At 50.6% G+C, this 23,227-nt stretch overlaps 1 protein-coding gene across 7 annotated transcripts in view; it reads right to left on the bottom strand.

Moving 5' to 3' along the window:
* Positions 1-1,883: 1,883 nt before the first annotated feature.
* Mical3 (microtubule associated monooxygenase, calponin and LIM domain containing 3) overlaps positions 1,884-23,227 on the bottom strand; it is a 180,805-nt gene continuing 159,461 nt past the window's right edge. For all 7 annotated transcript variants that reach the window (XM_038320556.1, XM_038320561.1, XM_038320562.1 and 4 more), the window contains 4 exons: positions 22,899-22,992; positions 5,339-5,438; positions 5,146-5,219; positions 1,884-5,063 (listed from right to left, as the gene is read on the bottom strand). In XM_038320556.1, coding sequence (XP_038176484.1) covers positions 4,879-5,063; positions 5,146-5,219; positions 5,339-5,438; positions 22,899-22,992 — 453 coding nt within the window. In that variant the 3' untranslated portion in view covers positions 1,884-4,878. The remainder of the gene's footprint in view (positions 5,064-5,145; positions 5,220-5,338; positions 5,439-22,898; positions 22,993-23,227) is intronic.

Raw genomic sequence — 23,227 nt, 5'->3', positions numbered from 1 at the left:
CTTAAAGAATTGTGGAACTTAAACTTTGGGTCGACAGGTTTTCTTTCTCCCTTATATCTGTGTCCCTCTCATTTCTTTTCTCAGCTTCTTGAGGCCATTAGAAAGCTAGTGTGGGCTGTAAGGTGTCTATACCAGAGGGCTGTCTCTTACTATTAGGAAGTGTTTGGCTACTTACCAATGATTAGGAAACAGTCTTTCTCTATAACATAGCCACCACGCAGTCTGGGAGACCAGACAGAGGTAGCCTGAAAATAGATCTCTGAATCATGACTCACAGTTAAATCTATTCTGTAAGAGGGAGGAAGAGCGGGATGGAATTCCCTATGCGCATGTTTTTACGGCCTTTTTATGGGAAGGCCTTCCGTCAAGAGGCCTCTCTAGGGAAAGGCCTTTCTGGAGTTTCAGTTTTCCAGAGGAGGTGACTTGCTCTTCCTTCCCCTGGGTCATGAGGGAGGTAGCCCCCACCACACCTCTCCAGAGCCTGAGCCCCCTTGCCTGGAGGCTTCTCCTGGAACGGAGCCTCCACACCTATACCTTTCTTAAACCTTGCTTCTCCAGCAAGGTACAAGTGGAGAGCGGGGAGGAGCCCAGTTTGCATGGATGGATGTATGCTTCACACGGCTGACTTGTACAGCTGAAGGCACGTACATCCCAAGGTCTGCGGTAGACCCAGGACCTGCTCCCCAATGACAAATTCACCTCTCACCTTACAGGAGCACAGAGCCACTCTCCTCTCCGCTCTTAGGACCGGAGGCAGCTGCGCCGGTGGAGGCCAGGAATGGTGGTTTCTTGGGAGGAAAGTGTTTCTGGCTGCCTGCCTAAAGATACCATTTCCTGCCACCTGGGGTTGTTGTAAAGCTTGGCCACAGTCCACCTGTTTCTCAAGCTTACTATGTGAAAACTTCGGGGGGGGGGGGTAAAAATGATGGCTAGGCCCAGGTGTCCACGCAGCTCCAGCTCTGTTTCCTCGGGAGTTTGGGGTCCCAGTAATGTCTGTCCCTCCTGAGTGGCTCTTTACATACTCCTTTTCTCCTCCCATTACACACAGCCTGCCCTCTGAACCAGTAACTGCCATCTTGTGGAGTTCACTTGCACCCCTTTGCAAAAGCGCATCCCCGTTAAATTTGTTGATGATTCAGGCCCTTGAGGAGGGGTAGGAGGAGTCACATGACCCTCACCCAGCCTTTGCCTACTACCTGTTGTTTAAAACTCTGTCTTACTTGCAGGTGGCCTGGGTTGCCTGTGGCGTGGGCTAGTTACATAGGTGGGGGAGTCGAGGGGAGGGGGAGCTCCATCTCCATGGCTACAGGGTAGAGGCTTTCCAGACGCAGTCTTTTTTGGGGTGGGGGAAGGGGGAAGCACCCACACCCCTGTAAGTAACCTAAGCTCTGTAATGAATTAACACATTACTTTCCCAGAATGAATTTTGGTGGAATCCTGCCTTGGGTTGACATTGGAACCCTAAGAATTTGAGCAACACTAGCCTTTTTAAAGACAGGGTCTCTCTACAAAGTCCTGGAACTTGCTTTGTAGACTAGACTGGCCTTGAGTTCACAGCAATCACCTACCTCTGCTGCCTGAGTGCTGGGATTAAAGTTAAAGGCTGTGCCACCGCCCTGCTGCGACACCAGTCCTAAGGGGCTGGCTCTGACTTCCTTGGCATTACTTGGTGCTTCTTGTTAAGCAGGGTGCTGCAGAGAATTTCTCAAGACCTTGCTCCTGATGGCTGTGTCAGGACAACACAGAGGGGTCACAATCACAAACCAAATGAAAAGCTATATTCTTTGAGCAACCCTGTCTGTATATACTCATCTATAAGATGCACGAATGACTTGTGTAGATACATGGAAATGTGTCTTGGCTCAATGCCCAGAGAAGAAAAATAGCTTCAGAAATAGTCTTTATTTCTTAAAAAAAGAAAAAAAACTTTATTGCGCATAAAACAGACCGTTCCCTCTTGTGGGTCGTTTCTTTTTAATGTGATTCTGGAGACTGAACCATGGGCCTTATGCATGCTAAGCACACATTCTACCACTGAGCTATATTTCCAGCCCGATACTTGTTGTCCCTGCCCCCATTCTTTCCTCTCCTGTCCCAGTGAAAAATGTCTTATCTTTTAAAGTCTACAGTTGCTGGTCAAAATTATCTTAGGATGGCCGCTGGAGGGAAAGGCCCTTTATCAGCTGAGCAGGGTTAGAACCTGGGGTTCTGGCCTGGCTCTCACTGGGGAGAGGGGGGCAGTCTTCTGCCTGCCCTTTAGGGGTAGAGGCTGGTGCCTCATGTACTATCGTAGCCTTGAGTTTGGGCTCACTCAAACGCACTCTCGCATCTGATGCATGTATGAAGTGTGTGGCTATATATACCCTCTCTTCCAGGCCTTCAGGTGAAGACGGATTTCCTGGGAAGAACATCTGACTAGACCTGCATGCATTTCCAGAGGTGGAGAACACTTCCTGTCTCGAATCCCCGGACCGCTGAAATCGATGGCAAACTAGTGGTTATAAACTGGGAGCCAAAAAAAGGTGCTCTACGAGAACCCCAAGTCCTCATGCTGCCGCGGCTGGAGAGCTGGGGAATGTCTCCCAGGCTGGTGGATTTCTGCCCCCTTCCTAGTGACTGTAGGAAGCAGCGTGTGCTTTGGAAAGATCAACAGGGTCGTGGCTGACCAGGACAGAGGTGGGAGGGGACACCCACGAGGCCACAAGAGGCGCTGCGTGCCCCTGCATCCATCTTGAGTCACTCAGGAAATGGGTTCTTTCTTGTGGGTTAGCAGAAATGACAGGGTTGAGCTTCCTGGGATTGCCAGTGGCACTGGGGAGACGGACAGGGTTAAGAAGGCCACACAGGCAATAAAGGTCCTGTCCAAAGTCCAGTCTAATTGGCAGATTGTGGTTGAAAAATGGAATCCAGAACATCCTCCTCTCCTCGTGTCAGACAGAGAATAAAAATAGCAGTAATGCCACGTCCGAGACCAGGAACTGATGACGTCAGAGCTGCAGTGGTTGCTAGCAGCGCACCTGTCTTTCCACAGGAGAGATGGCAGCTTTAGTACGAGGAGAAGGGTGAGAATGTTGTTTGCTCCTCTGGAGTTAGATGGATGTTCAAGTTGAGGCACAGTGCGGTTCCCACAGGAAGTCCAGGGTGAGTGCGGGCCCTTGGCAGCCTTGAAGGGCGGCCAGGGATGGCATATCTTCTTCCCAAGCTCCTCCCACCAGGCCCAGCTGGCATGCCCTTTTCCAGATTGGTGTGGCACCCATGCACTGGTCCGTGGAAAGAGAAGCACCCTGGCCCCCATCACCGGTCTCTGGGTGAACCACAAGAAATGAGCAGTTTGGCTTATGGAGCTGGTTACATGGTGCTTGTTGGCTCTTGCCAGGCCAAGAAAATCCTAGTACAGGCAGGGAAGGTCAGAGTGGCCGGCATGTTGAGGGGAGGCCAGTGCCCACACGCCCCTCCTGCTGGACCAGGGCATTGCCACCAGCAGACCCGAGGACAAGGTCACATTCCACTTGGTCCCAGCCAGCATGAGGAGGGGCTACCCTCCACCTTTGACATCTGTACAGAAAGTAAAACCTTGGCAGCAAAACTGGACAAAGTAGGTTCCGCAGAGCCACGATTCCAAGAGCAGAGGCCACGGCAGCCGGTCTGTCTCCAGGCCCGGCCTCCTAGTGCTGAAATGCGCCCTCGCAGCGAGGCAGCTCTCCTGTAGAAGCCCAGTGCCAGCAGGGACAGGGTGCTGGGTGGAGGAGGGGACACAGAAGCTGTGAGTAAGGACCCACAGGGCTTTGAGCTGCTCCCTGTCCGACCAGGTCAGTAACACTATCAAGACGGCTAATAAATAGATGCATGTAACAAGATCAGGTCAGTTTTGCCTCAGGGCTGCACAGGCTGCGCAAAGACCTCCCAGTCAATTCCTACACGCAGGTGACAGGCAATCAGTGTCTCTAGTAAAAGTATAAAAAAAAAAGTTGCTTCCTTTCAAGTATTAAAAAATAAGTTAATTGACAAAAAGAGTCCGAAGTGTCTTGAGTGTCTGGTCAGGTTGTCAGTTTCATTTCGATGTGCAAACACAGAAAAATGCTGAGGAGAGCCATCTCCTGTACTGCTGTGGGTGCCGACCAGGGGTGGCGCCTGTCTATCGATGAGGGGAGGGGAGGTCGACATATAGGGTCTCCCTCAGCTCTCCCAGAGTCAATACTTTCCAGTGTCAAAATCATTGTGGACTAAAAGCAAAACATAGCAATCCATGGACCTCAGGCCACTGCCCATGTGAGAGGCCTGGGGCACTTGGCCACTGGGAATCCAGTGTGTGGCGGGGCTGGGGGCAGAGCCCTCCTGCGCCCTCCTAACTTGCATAATGAACCTGCCTACTGTCTGGCTTCCCCTGCAATGGGAGGGTGGGCATCACCCTCATCACCCCCATGGGTGCTGCTCCCTGCTGGATCCCCTCTATCCACAGCTTCTCTGCAGATGCTTCTGCACTTTCTTTGGTGGTGCTTCAGGAAGCATGAGGACAGTAGCCACTCGGCTCTTCAGGTGCTCTGGCTGGCAGTGGCTCTGAAGTCACCTCCCTCTCTTACCAGCAGAAGGAAGGAAGAGGTGCCAGGCAGCAAGCCCTCGGGGACCTGCAGGAGTGTCCCCTGTGGCACGTGTCAAACACCCGTCTCCTCCCTCCTGAATGGGAAGTCCCACGAGGCCCTTCCTGGGAGGTGGAGTCACCTCAGATGATAACCCTCGCCTGGGGTTTTCCCACAGCACAGGTGTCTGTGTGCTACCTTCCAGGGACGCCAGGTCTCTTCTGAACCTGGATCTGGTGGGTCGGGATAACGCAGCTGGGTCAGGTGGGTGCCAATCAACCAAACCCAATGGTAGCCAGGCTCAGGACCAGTCCAGGCTGAAGCCCTTGCACAGCATTGCAGCCTCCAGGTCCTTGTCCTCCTCCTTCTCCCGTAGTCGCTGCTCTTCCAGCAGGGCCACCAGTGAGTCTCTCTGTTCCACCACCTCCAGCATCTCGTTCAGGATCTTCTTCTCCTCTGACAGCTCCTCCTCGGTCTTCAGATGATCTGCCGAGTGGCTGAAGGCGTCAGGCGTGTGGCCTGGGACAGTGGCCCACTTCACCCTCCCACCCACTCGCCTTCTGCTCACCTTCCACAGCCATGCGCTCTCGGAGCTCCTGCTGCAGCCGGCTCTGGCGGTCTTCCAGCTCCAGCTCCCGGGCACTGGGACAGGGAGAGGCAGCAACGGTGACTTGGGGACCACCCCTCCCACCCTGCTGCGATGTACCACACACTGGCTCCCCCCCACCCCGTAGCTGGTTCCTGAACCCCAGTTCACTCACAAGATCATCAGCTCCGACTCGTAGCGCACCATGGCGTTTTTCTCCTGCACCAGCTTGAACCACTCCTGCATCAGCTTGGGGTCATCCTTTTTGCCCATGCCTGTGTGAGAGATTAAGGGTCAGACAAGGGGATGGGTTTCTGTTTGCCCAGCCCAGAAGGATTGTCACACTGGGGCAAATGTGCAAAGAGCCAAGCAAGATGCTGCCGGAACAGTCCCAAGCCAGGTCCAAAGTTTGCCTACAGCCCTGATAGGGAGAAGGGGACAGAGAACGACAGGCCACTGCGTCGTGTCCACCCCAGGGCCTGACAGACCTAGACTTTCCATCAGTCCTGCCCAGGCCTTGTTCTGTGTGACTGACTGTTCCTTCTATACGAGCTTAATGCTGCCTTGCTCAGTGATGCACGTGTGCATGCGTATGAAATGGCCCGCTCTTCCCTCGCTACTAGATCTCTTTGGAGGAAAACAGTCTAATAAACAGGAGGAGTATAAATTTACAAACTACACCTTGCCTTTAAGATAAGGTTTCATATAACCCAAGCTGCCCTTGAACTCCTGATCGTCCAGTCTCCACACTCCCACATTTTGAGATTACAGGCACGTGTGCCACCATGCGCAGTCCTACACTTTGCTCTTTTGACCCTGTTTCTTCCTGGGCAGCTGTCTCTTTCAGGGGCCCTTGACTTCGCCACTGCTTCCTTGTCAGGGCCAGGATGATACCATTTCTTTGTTTTGTTGTGCACTCACCTAGACACATGCATGCCAGGCAAGTGCTCTACCATTGAGCTACACACCCTGCCCTAAAACACCCGCTTCTTAGCATGCAGCCCGACAAACACTGCAGCAGAATCTGCATGGCAGACACAAAGCATCAAGGTGGCTGTTACCAGCGGACCCCAGAGCTGAGGAGGGCAGCTGTTCCTACTTTTCAGCCACCTGTTGACTTGAGCTGCCCCTGAATCAACGTTTGACTCCATCAGGAGTAGCCACACCCTGGGCTTAGCTGCAGCAAGGGCATGGAGGAAGGACATTTCCCCCCTTCTTTTTGAGACAGGGTTTCTCTGTATATCTCTGGCTGTCCTGGAACTGACTTTGTAGACCAGGCTGGCCTTGGACTCAGAGATCTGCCTGCCCCTGCGTGCTGGGATTAATGGCAAAGGCATGAGCCACCACTGCCCGGCAAGGAATGGTTTTCTAAGGAATCAAACCACCCAGGAAATAACAAAGTCTTTCTGCTTAGTGTACAAAGCTGTCCATGTGACCTTGCCTTGGAAGCACACAGTGGCTCCTTGCCCAAAGGGATATAAACTTCCTTTCATGTTATTTTTGTGTGCTGGAGATGGAACACAGAAGATCATATGTGCTAGGCAATGCCCCACCACTGAGCACACTGCCATCCCAACATCCAGTAATTTTATACAGAACTTGGGGTGTTCAAGGGCTTCCTAAAGTTTATTCACAGACCTCAAGTTAAGAGGTGTCAGGCTGGAGCCCTGTAAGTCCCCTCATGCTCTAGTTTATATAAGAGCATGGCCAGCATCCTTAGGTAGGTGCTGGTCCGTGTGAGGTTCTCTTGCTCTAGCCTGCTTCTTCCTGACTTTCACACTAGTCAAAGGCCAAGCTCTTTCGCTGTATGCTGGACACATGTCAGACCTAAGCCTAAGTCTTCAGCCAGTAACCACACTTCGGAGACAGAACTGACGCACGCAAGGGTTAGTATCAGACCATGCCAAGCACACATGCACCCTTCCTCCTGATGTGAAGGATCAGGGCCCTGAGCTCTACTTTCAAAGATGGACGCCTCCATCCCGGCCTGTCGAGCCTGCCTACAGGTCTGGGGGGTCCAACTCTCCTTCCCCACTCCAATAGACTTGGGTCTTTGGCTTCAAAGCAGCCTACAGCCCAGTTCCACGCATTCCTTCTGGAGCGTCTCTGCACAGTGTGCCCATGTGGCCATGGAGATGAAGCCCTTGAGACATGCAAGTTGTCCAGAGTGGCAAGCCACGAGCGTACCAAGTCTGTCCCTCCTTCCCACCTCCCAGATGTAAAGACCCCCAATTCCACCGGGAGGGGGGGCGGGACACTGGGACACCGCTCATGAGCCATGTTGGAGCTCAGTCACAGCCCATGAGCAGGGGAATGTGGTGGGGTGGGTAGTCAGATGTGAGAGCCATGGGGAGCAGAGAAGAGGTTAGCAGGGTTAGTCATGGCCACACACCCCTTCCCCCTGCCCACATGCCTTGCCAATGACAATCTTATCACCACAACAGACTTCAAATCAGACAAACTTAAAACAAAACAAGACACACTCAGCAAGACACAAGGTAGAGAAGTTTGTTTTCAGTGGTTGCTCTGGAGGGAAACAACAAAACTTGGGGGGCATTTGTGTAGACCAGTCTTTGTAAGGACAGTATTCCTTGACTCTGCCAATACAAACTGCCGCCAAAGGGGGGGGGTCTCCTCCCCTACTCCTAGCCCTCTGTATGCTGGGCTTGACCTTACTGGACCCAAGGCCCCAAGCACCACTGATAGGCAGAACCACAGAACTGCAGCCTGAAGACACTGGAGCCCACAGGCTCGCTGGCTCCCCTCGGTTCCCATCCTCCCTTAGTCAGTCAAAGGGATACTGTGCCTTGTAAGAAACTGCCACATACTCATGACATTCTGAAGTCAGAGAGGGGGACACTGCTGGGCCTTGGCTCCCTGTTGGACTATGGTGGCTGCGGCCCCTCGGAGGCAGTGGGGACGAGTGGGCGAGGTTACGTTACCTTCCTGGACACAGCAAGGGCAGAAGGAGAGAGGTCTGCGCCGTGGAGTCCCGCCACTGGGCTCAACTTCAAAAGGACCAAACAAGGAAGAGGAAACAGAGAGAGACAAAGGAAGTGGGAAAGGAGGAGAGGAATTTGGAGGTGGAAAGGGACAGGGAGAGGGTGAAATAAAAACAAGCAGAGGACAAAAAACAGAAAAAGTGAGAAAGGAACAACAGGAAGAAAGGAAAAAAAATCCACAAGAATGGAGAAGCAGAAACAGGGGAACAAGTCTACAAATGAATCAAGTCCTTTCCTTCAGCACAGAAATTGAACAAGAGCAGGCGCAGGCTGCAGGGACCGGTAAGGGCATGTAATGACAGTGGAACATTGTCATATGGTGGCCCTGGGCTCCGTCCTTAAAGGTACCCAAAAGCCTTGGGTAGGTCTGCCTACCTCCAAGCAACAGACTTTCTAAATATGCAGCCAGTGCTGCTTCCGGGTGTGCAGGAGTTCACTGGGGTGACCAAAGAAGTCTACATGAACTGTCCTACATAAACTGGTTATCACCAACACGCGTGCTAAGGCTCAGCTATCTTTTCCATGACTCTAAGGGGCAGGGAGGGTCTGTCACCCTTGGCCATCCTGCCCACAGAGAGGAACTCGGAGTCTGCACAGTGGCATCTTACCCTTGTCATGGTCCCGTAGGGCTGAGAGATGCATGGCCTTGTATTCTGAACCAGCAAAGTTAGGGGGAAACTCCGAACACACAGGAATCACTTCCACTAGCCTGGAGCACCATCCCTCCCGTGGGCTATGGAAAACCCACCACCACCTTTTCTTTTGGCTCTCCCACCTTTTGGAGGCATCCAGTGCCACCACTGAGGGATGGTGTCACACTGTGGACTGTAAGACCAAAGGGGGCGAGCTGGCAGGACAAGTCAACAACTCAGAGTGGCGCTCCTGGTAAGGGCGGTGACGGGCAGCGAGAGGAGACAGTGTGCAGAGATAGCTAGAGACCTCGGGGAGACCTGATCACCATTCAAGGGAGAGGGAGGGGAGCTGAGCAAGGGACCATCACAGAACCACAGGAGCACACACAGGACACAGGAAGTCTCAGGAGGGCATGGCCTCTGGGCCATGGGACCCACGACGACAGCAGGACTAAGGTTCCTGTCTGGCTGAAGCGACAAGCTCCTGTTGGACTGGCCATTCTACAACGGCAGTGGGATAAATGCAGGAACCCCAATTTCTTTCTTCTTTAAAGCCTTTCATGTCCTACTAAGCACGTTGCGCACAGTAAACGCGATACTTGGGTACAACCACCAGACCAAAGCCACAGACAGTGTGTGAAGTGCTTTTATCCCATCTCAACGGGCTCGGCCATGACAAGCTGAGGTCTGCGTCCTTTCCAAACATGTGTTCTGCCATAGCTGGACCTACTCAGCCTGCTTGGCTTCGAAGCATAAAGTCTAGGTGGGGCTTGGATACCTGGACAAATCCCACGAGTATTACATCAACTCTCTCTGCCGCCTCCTGGGACTCTAATGACAAAAGAGTAGGTAGCAGTGTAGCTAGAATGGTGTAGTGGCACCCGCACTCATTAGCAAGGGACAGCGACGTAATATGTAAGCAACGCACATCCAAAATCAGGCAGGTGCCTTCACACACACACACACACACACACACACACACACACATTGTGGAATAATCCTTTTGTACACTGAAAATGTGTTGCTCTCATTGTTAATAAAAAGCTGGTTGGCCAATAACTAAGCAGGATTTTTAGGGCAGAGAGAATGCTGGGAAGAAGAAAGGCGGAGTTTGTAGAGTCTCGAGCCAGACTCGAAAGAAGAAACATGCGAAGTTCGTAGATGAGGTAAACGAGCCACAGGACAGCACATAGACTAAATGGTTAATTTAAGTTGTAAGAGCCGGCTGGAGATGAGCCTAAGTGGTAGGCCAAGCACTTATTTTTTAAAAATTATTTATTTTTATTTTATGTGCATTAAGCAGTGTGTATGTCTGTGTGAGGGTGTTGGGTCCCCTGGGACTGGAGCCACAGACAGTAGTAGCTGCCATGTGGGTGCTGGGAATTGAACCCAGATCCTTTGGAAGAACAGTCAGTGCTCTTAACCATCCAGCCCTGGCTAAGCATTTAATAATAATTCTGTGTGGTTATTTGGGAGTGACTGCCAGCACACAGAAAACTCCACCTACATACACACACATGTTAAAATGCAGTAATACACCTAAATAGTGTCTGGACCTCACACAATAGAACCTAGGTCCTTTGATCTTGACCAGATTCCTCGTACAACCTTTACACTATGGAACATCGTTTGAAATAACAGAATATTGAGAACATAAGTTAAAAGATAAAATTTTAAAAAAAGGGTCAACATTGGGTGAAGCAGGTATTTATAACAAAGGAGGAAATGCCGGGCAGTGATGGCGCACTCCTTTAATCCCAGCACTTGGGAGGTAGAGGCAGGCAGATCTCTGTGAGTTCGACGCCAGCCTGGTCTGCAAAGCAAGTTCCAGGACAGGTACCAAAGCTACAGAGAAACCCTGTTTCGAAAAACCAAACCAAACCAACCAACCAACAAACCCAAAGGAGGAGAAAAAGACATTGCCAAAACAAGAGGCAAAAGGAAGGACATGTTCAGAGGGGTCTGTAGCCCCCAACATGTCCGTGATAAATACCTACCACTCATAATTGGAAAAACAAAACCAAAAAACACCTGATAGGCACTATTTTAAAAAGAAGAAATGGAACAGAAAAAAACGAATCAAATGGGGAATTCCATCTCAAACCAGAATCTGAACCGAGTGAGCAAGCAAAGCACAGAGGCGATCAATGATGTCAACAACAATTTCTTTGCCTTTTATGGAAACGTGAGAAACAAATGTTTTGGTTTGTGGGATCTCTTCTCTCCTCCCTGCCTTTCTCTGGGGTGCTGAGGATGAACCCAGGGCCTCAAGCATGCTAGGCAGGTGCTCTACCATTCAGGTATTAGCCTGCAAGACCCTGAGCTTAGGCGCTCATGCAACTTAGACGAAACACACCTCAGTCTTTTTATTGTTCAAAATACTGCTGAGGCAGAGAAGGGGTTAATGTTCCCTAACCATGGAGGCTGAGACAAAGACCTGTTCTGCTCTCTGCTCAGACCCCTCAGGGACAGCATGGGCTGTAAGGGGAGACAGCTTGAAGTTCCCCATTTCCAATCTAGCCGTTCAGTTCTGCCTGGCTCCACTTAACTTCCCTTTTACAAAGTTGCTAATACCAGAAGGAACTAGAAATACCTAAAAGGACTGTGGGCTTGTTTTAAGGACAAGGTGAGAATAATTTATGGGAGAAATCACTCCCTGCACATGGTGGTGTTTGCAGTAACCCAATACCTGGGAGGAGCAGGCAGGAGGATCAAAAATTAAGGTCATCCTCGACTACATAGTGAGCATGAGGCCAGCCTGGGCTACGTGACAACTTAAATAAAACTGCAAAGCAATGTCTACTAAGTACCCTCCTGTGCCTAGCACTGTGCTGGCCACCGTTTAGTTTAGCCCTGTTTTCTTTAAAGTCTTAAGCAGGAAAGTGTTTCTTTCTCTCTTCTTTTCTTTCTTTTTGAGGGGGGGTGTTTCTCTGAGTGTAGCTCTTGCTGTCCTAGAACTCACTACATAGACCAAACTGGCCTTGATCTCAAGAGATACACCTGCCTCTGCCTCCTGAATGTTGGGATTAAAGATGTGCACCCCCACCCCAACATTGACAGGGAAGCATTTCTGACTGTACAAAAAAGAGGACAGCAGTCACAAGAAGAAAGCAAGTGGACAGGCCAGATTCAAGGAGTCCTGGACAAAAAGAAAGGGATCACCAGGGAGCTGATTTGAGATGAGAAAAAACTGACAGGGAGCAGGTCTCATGTCTGTATCCGGCTCGGACACGCCTTAGCCTCCTGTGCCCAAGACAAAGGAGCACTACCATAGGCTTCAAACTGGGGAGTCCTTGACAGTTAGACCCCACACATCCTAGCCTGTCACATTTCAGACACACCCGCTCCATACTGTCCAGAGATACTGTGAGAAAAAGGGACTTTTTAGTGAGCTGAGTGCTGTCCACGTCAGAGTGTGAAGTCTAAAAAACTAGTCTGCGAATGTTAATCATGGTCTTCTGTAGGATGGGTGTGGGCTCCACACCTTCCCAGCTATGCTGCTGGGAAGCCTCTATGTACCACGAAACACTTCTGGTGGCCTCTGAAGGTGTCAGAAACAGGGAGAGAAGCCAGGCGGTGGTGGCGGACGCCTTTAATCCCAGCACTCGGGAGGCAGAGGCAGGTGTATCTCTGAGTTCGAGGCCAGCCTGGTCTACAAGAGCTAGTTCCAGGACAGGCTCTTGAAACTACAGGGAAACTCTGTCTCGAAAAAACAAACAAACAAACAAAAAACAAAAAAAGAAACAGGGAGAGGTATGTTTCCTTCTCAGCTGCACCATCACAGGGACTCCAGCCTGCTCTGTGCTGCCCCTGCCTGGTGTGTGTGTGTGTGGGGGGGGGTACAGAGAGGATGGCTCTGGCTACTCACTTGTTTCAAAGCAATGAGATCTATTTACTTAGCCAAGTGGCCCAGCATCAACTCAACGCCTACTTAATTGATTATCTAAGAAGAGTCTCATGTGGAACTTACTATGCAGCAAGAATGATCTTAAACTTTTGATCTTCCTGCCTCCACCTCCCAGGTGCTGAGATTGTAGGTAAGTACCAACATGATCCATTCATGCAGTGCTGGGGATCAAATCCACAGCTCTGAGCGTGCCAGGGAAGCCATTCTAACAGCCGACTTATGTCTCTAGTCTCCTCTTCTCTCCCCTCCTTCAAGACAAGGTCTTATGTAGCCCAGGTTGGCCTTAAACTCCCGATCCTCTGGTGTTGCCATTACAGGCATGTATGTGCCTGGCCTCTTTCTGTTGTTGCCTGGGGACAGAACTCAGGGCCTCTTGATGTCAGTGATCTGCCACTGAGTAACATCCTCCTAGGACTGGAGAACTTGCTGGCTTGGGTATGAAGAATGAGGTTCCTGTTTTTATTCAGTTCTGTCTTGCATAAAATTGGCAAAATCTTTGATTATGCTCAACTATTCTTTCTCCCCAGCCTCAAGTCTATTTGATCAGCACCAATGCCTTCCAGTACATCACAGGCCAGGCTTGCACAGCAAGCTGGGGTCATCCCCAACCACCGCAATTACAAGCACCAAGGCCCCGCGCAGGGATCCAGGTGGCTGACGCAATGCTTCAGCGTGTAAGTACCAGATGGGGGAGGCTGCTGGCTAGCAAGCACAGGGGACACACACGTGACCGAGCCAGGAGATGTGCATCTGTAGACTGGAGAACTGCTGGTGAGACAGGCTAAACACACGTGAGACGTGAGATGCACGTGGATGTGAGTGGACACACACACACACACACACACACAGTATCACATAAAAACAGAGCCAGGCTAAATGTTCAGCTTGACCAGAAAGGCAGAAACCTATCAATGCCCAACGAAAGGAAATCAATGGAAAAAAGTCACTTAGGAGGGGACCAACAGGCCTTGCAGACCTCTCTCCAACTCACTGGTGATCATGGGATCCTTTCCCAGTCCTCAGGCCCCATTTCTTTTTCTTTCTTTTATTTATTATGCATACAGTGTTCTGCCTGCACACCAGAAGAGGGCTCCAGAACTCATTACAGATGGTTGTGAGCCACCATGTGGTTGCTGGGAATTGAACTCAGGACCTGTGGTAGAGCAGCCAGTGCTCTAACCCCTGAGCCATCTCTCCAGTCCCCATCACACTCTATTTTCAAGCCTTTCATTCCACTCAGAGACAGACTGTAAAGTAAGAGCTGTAAAATTAGAAGTTACACATGTTTTTGGTTTTTCGAGACAGGATTTTACTTGTAGACCAGGCCAGTCTTGAACTCACGGAGATCCATCTGCCTCTGCCCCCCTAAGAGCTAGGATTAAAGATGTGTGCCACCACAGACAGCTTATGTGTATTTTTAATCTAAGCTTTTCAGAACACTTGATTGTCTCTAGATTTCCAGTCACCTAGCTCTAGTGCAACAAGACTCGCTGGGCTGGGCTGTGCCTGCTTCATGTCCAGGAAAGACAGAAAGGGCTATGATGTGGGAATCCTTTCTCTCTGGCTCAAGGCCACTGGTTACCATTTTAATGATTTCTTTCCAAATTACAAGGTCCAGCTAGTCAAGGAAGTAAATCGCTATACCTTTTTGGCTATAAGAGACCTTTTCTTTTGCATTTGGCATTGTGCATTGGACTCTGGGCCTCTGAGCCATAGCCTCAACCCCCAAATGGGCTTAAAAGACAAACAGACAACAGTCTCTTTTCAGTCCAGACGGGGCTTTGATTCGCAATTGTCCCAGCTCTGCCTTTTGAGCGCTGGGATAACAGGCGTGCCTGGCAGAGACTAATGTGGTCTCAAGCCTACATGTGGCAGGCTAAAAGCTATAGGGACTCCACTGAGGCACCGTGGTGAGCAGCCCGGCATAAGGCAGGAATCAGGAGTCTGGACATCTCAGGTGAGGGATGGAGTTCCCAACGCTCCAAGTCTGTTTAAAGCTCTTCCCAGTAAGATTGAAGTCGTGGGCCACACACGGCATTTCTATGTGGCCTTTTAGGGAAGCAGGAGTAAAGGACCAGCCAGCTTCCCTATCTACTTCAAGATCCAGATTTCAAAAGAGCAGGCATTTCTCAAATAATAAATATTAAACTGTGTGTCCGAGGGGAAAAGCCCAACAGACTCTGAGCAGACTCCATGGCAGCATTTATGTCTTTCTCTCTGGAGAGGGCAGGTGTTGCTCCTCTCTACCATGTGGGTTCCTGGTATACACAAGTGCCCCTCTTCTGAGAGGACTGCATCTTCCTTCATCGGGCAGAAGTGTCTGCCTACATGCGAGCAGAACCCACATGGCACCGGTACCATGGGCAAATCAGAGCAGCTGGCAGGAGGAAGCAATGAGGTTCTGGGGTGAGGGGCAGAAGCAGCACAGTGTCTGACTGGGGGAGGGGGTTTCAAAACCACAAAGACAAATTGTCCCAGAATCCCCTGGCATACGAAATCCAAGGTTAGAGTTTGGGGTCTGGGGTCACAGAAAACATCCCACTGCATTTCCTTACCTGAGCAGTGGGTTAAGGACAACACTCAGGACACACATAGACAGTCTATGCTGCAAAAGCCAGTATCTCAAGCAGGAGGGCTGGGTTACGTGGCAAGAAGTGGGTCTGTCTGGGCCACTCCCTCCACAATGTCTTGGACGTAAATTATCTTTTCACATACAGGGAAGACCTCAGGAACGACATGAACATTCCACGGGGAACCGTTAGGAGTAGGCAAGGAAGGGAGACAGGACATTAGACAAGATGGGGTTTGTTAACTGGGATGCAAGCATCAGCCCTTTTTCAGAATCAATGGCCGTGGGTGAGAGCCCCCAACACTCTAGAACCTGGAGACACTGAAATGGGTCCGTGGCCATGTGGACCCCTGGAAGCCTAAGACTGGGGACAAAGAGAGCAGAGGCTGACACATGCCACCCATGCAGGAGCCAAGGGTCCGACCTACTGACCACTGAAGGTACCGACCTTCTGGCGCATGCTGGGCAAGTGCTCTGCCTGGCTTTGGATTCCTTTGACACATGTTTGTGTATATGGTGCATATGTTCACACATGTACACGCCTAGTCCTGATGTTTATTTTATCTACTTGTGTATGCATACGTGAATGTGGGAATATGGAAGCAAGAGGTTGACAGGAGCTGTTTTCCTCAATCGCTTACCCCATCATTTAAATGTTATTTTATTAATTACATTTATTTTTCCTTTTAAAAATTAATTTCCTTTTAAAAAAAATAATCTGTATGTGTACCTGTTTGGGCATATGTATACAGGTGCCCTTTGAGGCCAGAAGAGGGTGTCGGATACCTGCAGGTGGAGCTGCAGGTGGTTGTGAGCTACCTTACATGGACGCTGGGAATTGAACTTGGGTCCTCTGGATGAGCAGCAAGCTCTCTTAACCACTGTGCCATCTCTGCAATCCATTATTATCATATTAATTCATTAATTTATCATGTGAGGGTGGGATGAGCATGCACTGCAAAAGCAGACAGCCTGCAGGCGTCGGTTCTCTCGACTGTGTGGGTTCCAGAGGCCCAGCTCCTTAGGCTACCAGCCCACCGCTCGATTTTCTAAGACCAGGTTTGCTACTGAACCTGGAGCTCAGACTAGCTGGACAGCAAGCTGCAAGAGTCCTCCTGTGTCTGTCTCTCCAGCGCTAGGATCTCACGTGCACATCACCATGATTGGCTTTTTTTCTTTGGGTACTGAGGACTGGAATTCAGGTCCTCACGCTCACATGGCGGGCACTTAGGAGACAACGGACTCATCTCCTAGCTCTGGCTTTTATTTCTATTTATTCTAGTTTTCTGGATTTTTTTTTTTAGACAGTCTCATATTAGCTTAGGTTGATTTCAGACTCATGTCAATCCTCCTGCCTCAGGCTCTCTAGTGTTAAGATTGCAGGCACACAGGGTCTCACTACGTAGCTATGGCTGGCTCAGAACTCACCATGTAGACAAGACTGGATTTTAACTCATAGAGATCCACCTGCCTCAGCCTCCTGAGTGCTGGGATTAAAGGTGTGTGTTAATGGCCTGGCTTTATTTATTTATTTATAGACAGAATTTCACTATGTAGCCCTGGCTGGCCTGGAACTTGCTAGGTAGACCAGGCTGGTCTCAAAATTAAGAGATCCATCTGACTCTGCCATCCAAGTGCTGGAAATAAAGGTGTGCACCAGTATACCTAGCTTGGCCTGACTTAAAAAAAAAGGTCTTTTTTTTTTTTTTTTTTTTTTTGCGTGCGTTGCTGGAGGACGTGTGTCATGGCCAGTGTTAGACGCCAGAGGACAACTTCTGAGAGCTGATTCTTTTGTACCTTGGGTCTTGGGAATTGAACCCAGGTTTTCAGACTTGGAAGCAAACATCCACAACCGATAAGCCATTTTGCTGGCTACGGCTTTTATTCTTTTTGTTGTTGTTTTTTGAGACAGGGTCTCTCTGCAGCTTTGGAGCAGGCTATGGCTTTTAAATGAGTGGGTCAGGAAGTGTCTTTCTCATGGGGAAGGGTGGGGAGGTGGGGAAGAGACTTTATACCCCCCTGCACGTCTGTTTTCAGGAGGCATGGACCCACAAGGGCAGGTGAAAATACCAGAGCACCTAATCAAGAAGAGGAAAGCTGCCGCTGCCCTGCTACACCAGACAACCAGTGGCTGGACACGCGCTCATCTTGAAACATGGCAGCCTTCCAGGAGGAACCAGCTCAGAGTCTAGGAGCAAGACTCCAGACTGGCCATTCTCTGTTCAGGACAACAACAAACATCCAGTCCCACACGGCCAGGGTTCCCCTGCTTTAGAGGGATCAGAACCAACTGGGAAGTCTGTGAGACTAGACACCCAGGCCTCCTCTGTGGAGCTTCTGACTCAGACGGTGGGGGCTGCAGGTCGGGGGATCTGTGTGTCTACTAAGCCCTAAATGATGCATGGATCACTGAGAAGTGAGTTCCAGGCCAGGGTGATGGGCACTGTGGACTTACCTAGGTGCTACGTCTTGTGAATCTGAGCAGAGACAGCACACAAAGCCTTTCTCATGCTCTAGGGACTATGTGGCACATTCCAAAGGAAAATGATGGAAGCTGAGTTCAAAACATCTTTTATCCTTAGGTGCTGGGGATGGGATCCTGGGCACGCCAGGCAAGGGCTCGACCCCTGAGATCGGCCCCCAGCTCACACTTGCGTCGGGAGCGCTGCTGCCGGTGAGCATCCTAGTGGATGTGAAACTGACACACGGTAAGGGCGGAGATTCAAGATGCAAGTCTGGACGTGAGTGTGAACGAATCGCTGCCCAGCAGCAGACCATCAAAGGGACCTGGATGCAGATGCGGGGGAAGTGGAGCCGGGTGGGGGGGTAGGTGCTACTTTAAAGAGGAATGTAGAAAAACCTCCAACAGCAGGAGCTATCTTAAATCTTCCTGTGTGGCACTTATGGAGCAGACCTGACAGCTGCTGCTTTTCGGTGGCGCTGGGGATGGAGCCCAGGGCTTTGGCGCACACTCGGCAAGCGCTCCGACACTGAGCCTGGAAAAGGGTTTGTGCTTTGCCATTTGGTTATCAGGTTGGTTTCTCCTCACGGCTGTGAGCAGGGACTGGGACGGAGAACAGGAGGGAAGGGCGTCTCGGGGTTAGTGCCAGCAGTGGACGATGCCATACATACCACCCAGGTGCAAGTCGATGAGGCCACTGTAATAAGACTCTCCCCAATAGTCTACAACAAGGAAGTGGTGAAGACAGAGTTATTGGGTAAGACGACCCTGCTGCCACCCCGACCCAAAAGCTATCCAATGCATGGCACATATAAAACAGGCAGAAATATCATGAGGGAGCCCAGTGGAGCAGCTGGAAAGCGTGCATGTCTGTAAAGCAAGGCATGCACACACACACAGGCCATCTCTGCAGCTCGGGGTATTGGGGGAGGGGAGGCATGAACCAAACACCACTATGGATGAAGAGGCCAGTCAATGTCAGGGAGATTTCTGTTCGCAACACGACTCATCAAGGATGGGACCTGGCTTCGCTAGGAACTCCAATACTGCCGGAAGGCAACCTTACCTAAGATTTAAAACAGTTTAGGGGCAGACCAGGGGTCTTCTCTTACTTAGTTTCTGAATAGTAAAGGCTCCAAGATAAGGTTTTCAGGATGTGAACGTGGGGGGGGGGGATAAAAGAAAAAAAGAAAGGTCCGGAAACCAAGGAACTTGCAAGTGCTCCCATTAGTGGCAAGCATTCATTCCTTCGCTGAATGGGCTTGAGATGAATGTCCCTTGTCTTCTGAGGTTTAGGTCCCCCATCTTCGGAGAGCCTTTTCTTTCAAGACAAGAAATGAGCTGGGACAACTGGCAGAATTTCAACCCTATATGCTCCGAGGCTGCTGGCCACAGGCCACCCTGTCCAGCAGTGTGCTGTCTTAATGTGCCTACGGAGCAAAGGGGGGCCTGGCAGCAAGTGGGTCCTGAGCTAGCCGTTTTTAGGGCCCAGAATCATAAAGAAGCCCACAGCACACCAAAATGTCTGCCACCTCACCATCTGGATGCTGACCCAGGCAACCATAACCTTCTCTCTTAAGGATGGATATGTCAGAAAGCTGAGTGCTCTCCGGTGGCTTCCTGGCTCATGTTCAGGGTCAGTCCAGTGGCTCTATGCTTGAGCCAGAGTTCTAGAAACAGAGAGGCTCCCTTCAGATTCCGGGACAAGAGTCTCAGCCTCGCCCTAGTCTCCAGGGCTATGGAGCTAATCCGCACAGCCTGTATATTTGGAAGTCTTCGACAAATACAGGTTACCTAACGGCAACTCAGGCCAGATCTCTCCTATGAAGGGCATCTTGGCTAACAGAGAGTGACCACTTTGACACCAATGGAGGCTTGAAACTACCACATGAGACAGGATGGCAGGCTCTGACCAGTTTGTACAGCTCATGGAGGAAGTGGAGTTGTGCTGCTAGAAGCTGTTGCGTTCCAGGTAAATGAGAAGGCCAAGTGGAATGAACGGCCCGAGACGAGAGAAAGGTACCGCCACTATGCACACCCAGTCTCTAAGACGCTCTCTGCCAGGAAGGGACAAGGTCACTGGGACACCAGTCCAGCCCCGGGCAGGAAGTGTTAAGTCTAAGAAAAGGAAAAGAATGTACTTGGAAGTACAGATGCGTCACAGGGTGACGAGCACCTCCAGAGACAGTCTCACCTTCCGGTCCAGGGGGCTGTGCAAAGATCTGCCTGTAGTCAGAGGCTGGACTGAAACAGGGCTACTAGACTTCTGCCAAAGCCTAGGGCTCTTCAAGAGAGGTCCCATGGGTCTCCCAGATACTTGTCCACAGTGACTTCTAACCTCTGAAGGACATAATGTACACCATGTTCGAGGGCTTCACGTGCCAACTGTTGACACACTGGAGACCTCCAGTGAGCCTGCTTCTGAGGGACTCTGAGGTCTAAGCTTCTTTTGCTTCATGTCTAATAATTCTGAGCTTCTCATAAATACATTAGTAAGATGTTAATTCAAGTCCTGCTGGCAATGACTGAGATCATGTGCCACTCTCCAGGGATCCTCGAGAAGGGTGTGGCTTAGGAGAGTTGACTTCAGAGTCCACTGCCGGTACAGTCCTTCAGATGGCTCACGTATCATGCCAGGATAGAGTAGTATATTTGGGATTTCTCTTTATGTTTGGAAGCTTCTTGGTTATAATTTTTAAAGGTTTATTTTTATTTTATGTGTATGGGTGTTTTGCCTGCATGTATTTGCACCACATGCTTGCCTGGTATCTGTGAAGGGTATTGGATCCCCTGGAACTGAAGTTATAGATGGCTGTGAGCAGTCATTGGTGCTGGAAACAAAATCCAGGTCCCCTGCAAGGCCACCAAGTACTCTTAATTGCTGAGCCATCTTTCCAGCCCCTATACTTGGTTTTTGTTTTATAGAGAATATGAGCTGCTGTCAGCTGGTGTATCTGTGAGCATCTGTCATATGTGCAGACACTTGGAGAGTCCCTGGTGAGCTGCTAAAGAGAAAAGCCTCCCATTTAGAGCAACCACATGTCCCTGCTGGGAGGCCCTCAGTGCTGCACTCGGGCAATGAGGCTTCCGAATGTCTGCAGCTCTCCCTGGGTTGTGTACTTTCCAGTTTTTGTGTGTGTGTGGTTTTTCAATTTTTAAAAAACATTTAGAGTAATTCTTTTGGATTTTAGGCCTCAACTAGCAATTGTGTACAATGGGCTCTCCTGCCAAAGCAAGTTGAAAACCACTGAAGTTAGAAGAAATTCAGGGTATTTGTGTGTGTGTGTGTGTATGTGACTACTGATGTCTGTGGAGTCCAGAAAAGGGAGACAGCTCCTCTGGAGCTGGAGTTATAGACTTCTGTGAGCTGCCTGATGTGGATGCTGGGACCAGAACTCTGGTCCTCTGTAAGCGCAGTATGTGATCTTACGTGCTGAGCCATCTCTCGGGTCTCTCCATCAATTTAAAATGGTATCATTTTCTGGCTCACTGGTAGCAACTGGAGTGATATGCCTGTTACAGAAGTGGTAAAGTACAGAAACAGACTCCAGGTGCATGAAACCTTAGGCATTTTCCAGAAACCATCAACGAACGGCTATCTCCTTGAGCCTCTGAATTTCATGAGCGGGAGAGACAGAGCGCTTTGGCAAAGTCTATGACATGAGCTCATGCACCTAGACAGCAATGCCAGCTATTGTTGTGGGACGTAGCTGTCCCTTAGCAGAAGTCATCTGGAGAAACGCTGCAGGTTCCCTTCTGGCTTTTTGTGCACGGAGGAGAGAGTAGCGCAGGGGACAAGTCTTTACAGTTGTGTAGCCTGGGATCTCCAGAAGGAGGGCTAACCTGCACCATGGCTCAGGCTGCATTGAGCAGATCAGTCAGAGGAAGTGGGGCAGGGGCAGGCCTGCAGGCTGGGGACGGGGCATAGGCTCACTGGGAAGCTAAGAAAATATGTGGGTGAATCCTTTCTTCACTGCTTGGTATGGGAGCCAGTGTTCCTTGTCTGGTTGTTCCCAGTCTTCTTATCTTGCTGGATACAAAGTGACTCAGGCTCTTGGATTCCCTTTAGAAGCATGGGCTCCAAGTGTTAGGTCTAGTGTTAGGTGAGGCACAAACTTATCCTTCTCTCTCGGGACACATCTTCACCTGAGGGTCATTACTCTTAGCTGACACATGTCTTCACCTGAGGGTCATCTGAAGGAAGGGTTGCTTCTGTGCCTGCCCTGACTCTCTACTGGGAACTCGACTTGCAAAATTGGATCCAGGCCCACACCTCAAGGCTAGACCACTGGCCAGTTTTCAATGGCTGGCCCTGTCTGACCTACTAGTTCTTTTGGCTTGCCTGCCCAGGAAGCGTACGAGCTTGCTTTCCTGTGTCTGGGAGGAAGAAACAAGAGCCCCTGTCCCTTCCTTCTTTGTAGCTAGACCAGAGGCCAGTGGCCATCTGCAGAGAGAAGAGGGTCCCCATCCAGGCCTGGATCTTAAGGAAGCAGAGATCAATCATTCCATGCCTGAAGTTGGGCTGACCTTGAACCCAGTGATGGCTCAGCTACCTCACCTTCTGTGTACCCACCTGTAATCAAGCCTGGCAGGTTCCAACCACATGGCCGTTATAAGAGCTTTCCATGGTGCAAGGGCTCATCACAAGCCCAAGCCTGTCCAAGACTGCTCCTAGTGACCAGCCTTTGGTGAACACAAGCCTGGGCTCACCCAGGGAAACCAGAGTAAGCCCCACATGGGAAAGGAAGCAGGCTCTGTGGCTGTGTAGCTCAGGCTGGAGGGAGCCCAGGGAACTGAGGACAGGATGACCATTTGGGAGAGCAGGCTGAGGCCTGTTCAGTGCAGTTCTGTGATGGTTCCTTGTGGGACAATCTCCCTCATTCCGACATTTTCTTTTAGAGAATATGGTAGGGAGAGGAAGAGAAAGGTCAGGACGTGCCACCAACAGGTGACAGGGCCCGGGATTTTGTTCTGCATGGCAACAGCAAGCTGAGGAATGGGCCGGGGAGCGGGCCTGGGTGTCTGGGCTGCCGGAACATGGTAAGCACCAGACTTGGATGATGCCAAGGACTCAGAAATCCCTATAGAGAAGGAGCTGAATTTCAGGAGAGGTGCCGCCCACAGGAAGAAGGGCTCTCTCCTCGTAGAGGAGGCCGGACAGTACCTGCTTCGCCTCGCAGGGCCTTCTCCACCGCGACGCCCCTCTCCTCCAGCTGCCTCTGCTTCTCCTCCACTTGCTCCAGCTGCCGTTGGATAATCTATCAAAAAACAGAGCAGACTTTCCTTACCTCTAGCTTCCGGGAGGAGAATCAAGCTGCAGGCCCAAGGTGGGAGAAAGATAAGCGTTATCAAGACTCTGAAAGGGGCATTACAGTCAGTGTGCTGTGCCAGCTGCACGCAGCTGGATCCCGGGGCTTTTTATCTTTCCCTGGAATAGTTCAAAAGCATTGAAAAATGACTTAATTGGACCTTTACAGCAAGGAGGCTGTAAAA

The sequence above is a fragment of the Arvicola amphibius genome, chromosome 2 (genome assembly GCF_903992535.2).
Source record: "Arvicola amphibius chromosome 2, mArvAmp1.2, whole genome shotgun sequence".
Taxonomy (NCBI): domain Eukaryota; kingdom Metazoa; phylum Chordata; class Mammalia; order Rodentia; family Cricetidae; genus Arvicola; species Arvicola amphibius.
The sequence above is the reverse complement of the archived record's forward strand: the minus strand, read 5'-3'. Positions and strand labels throughout refer to the sequence as shown.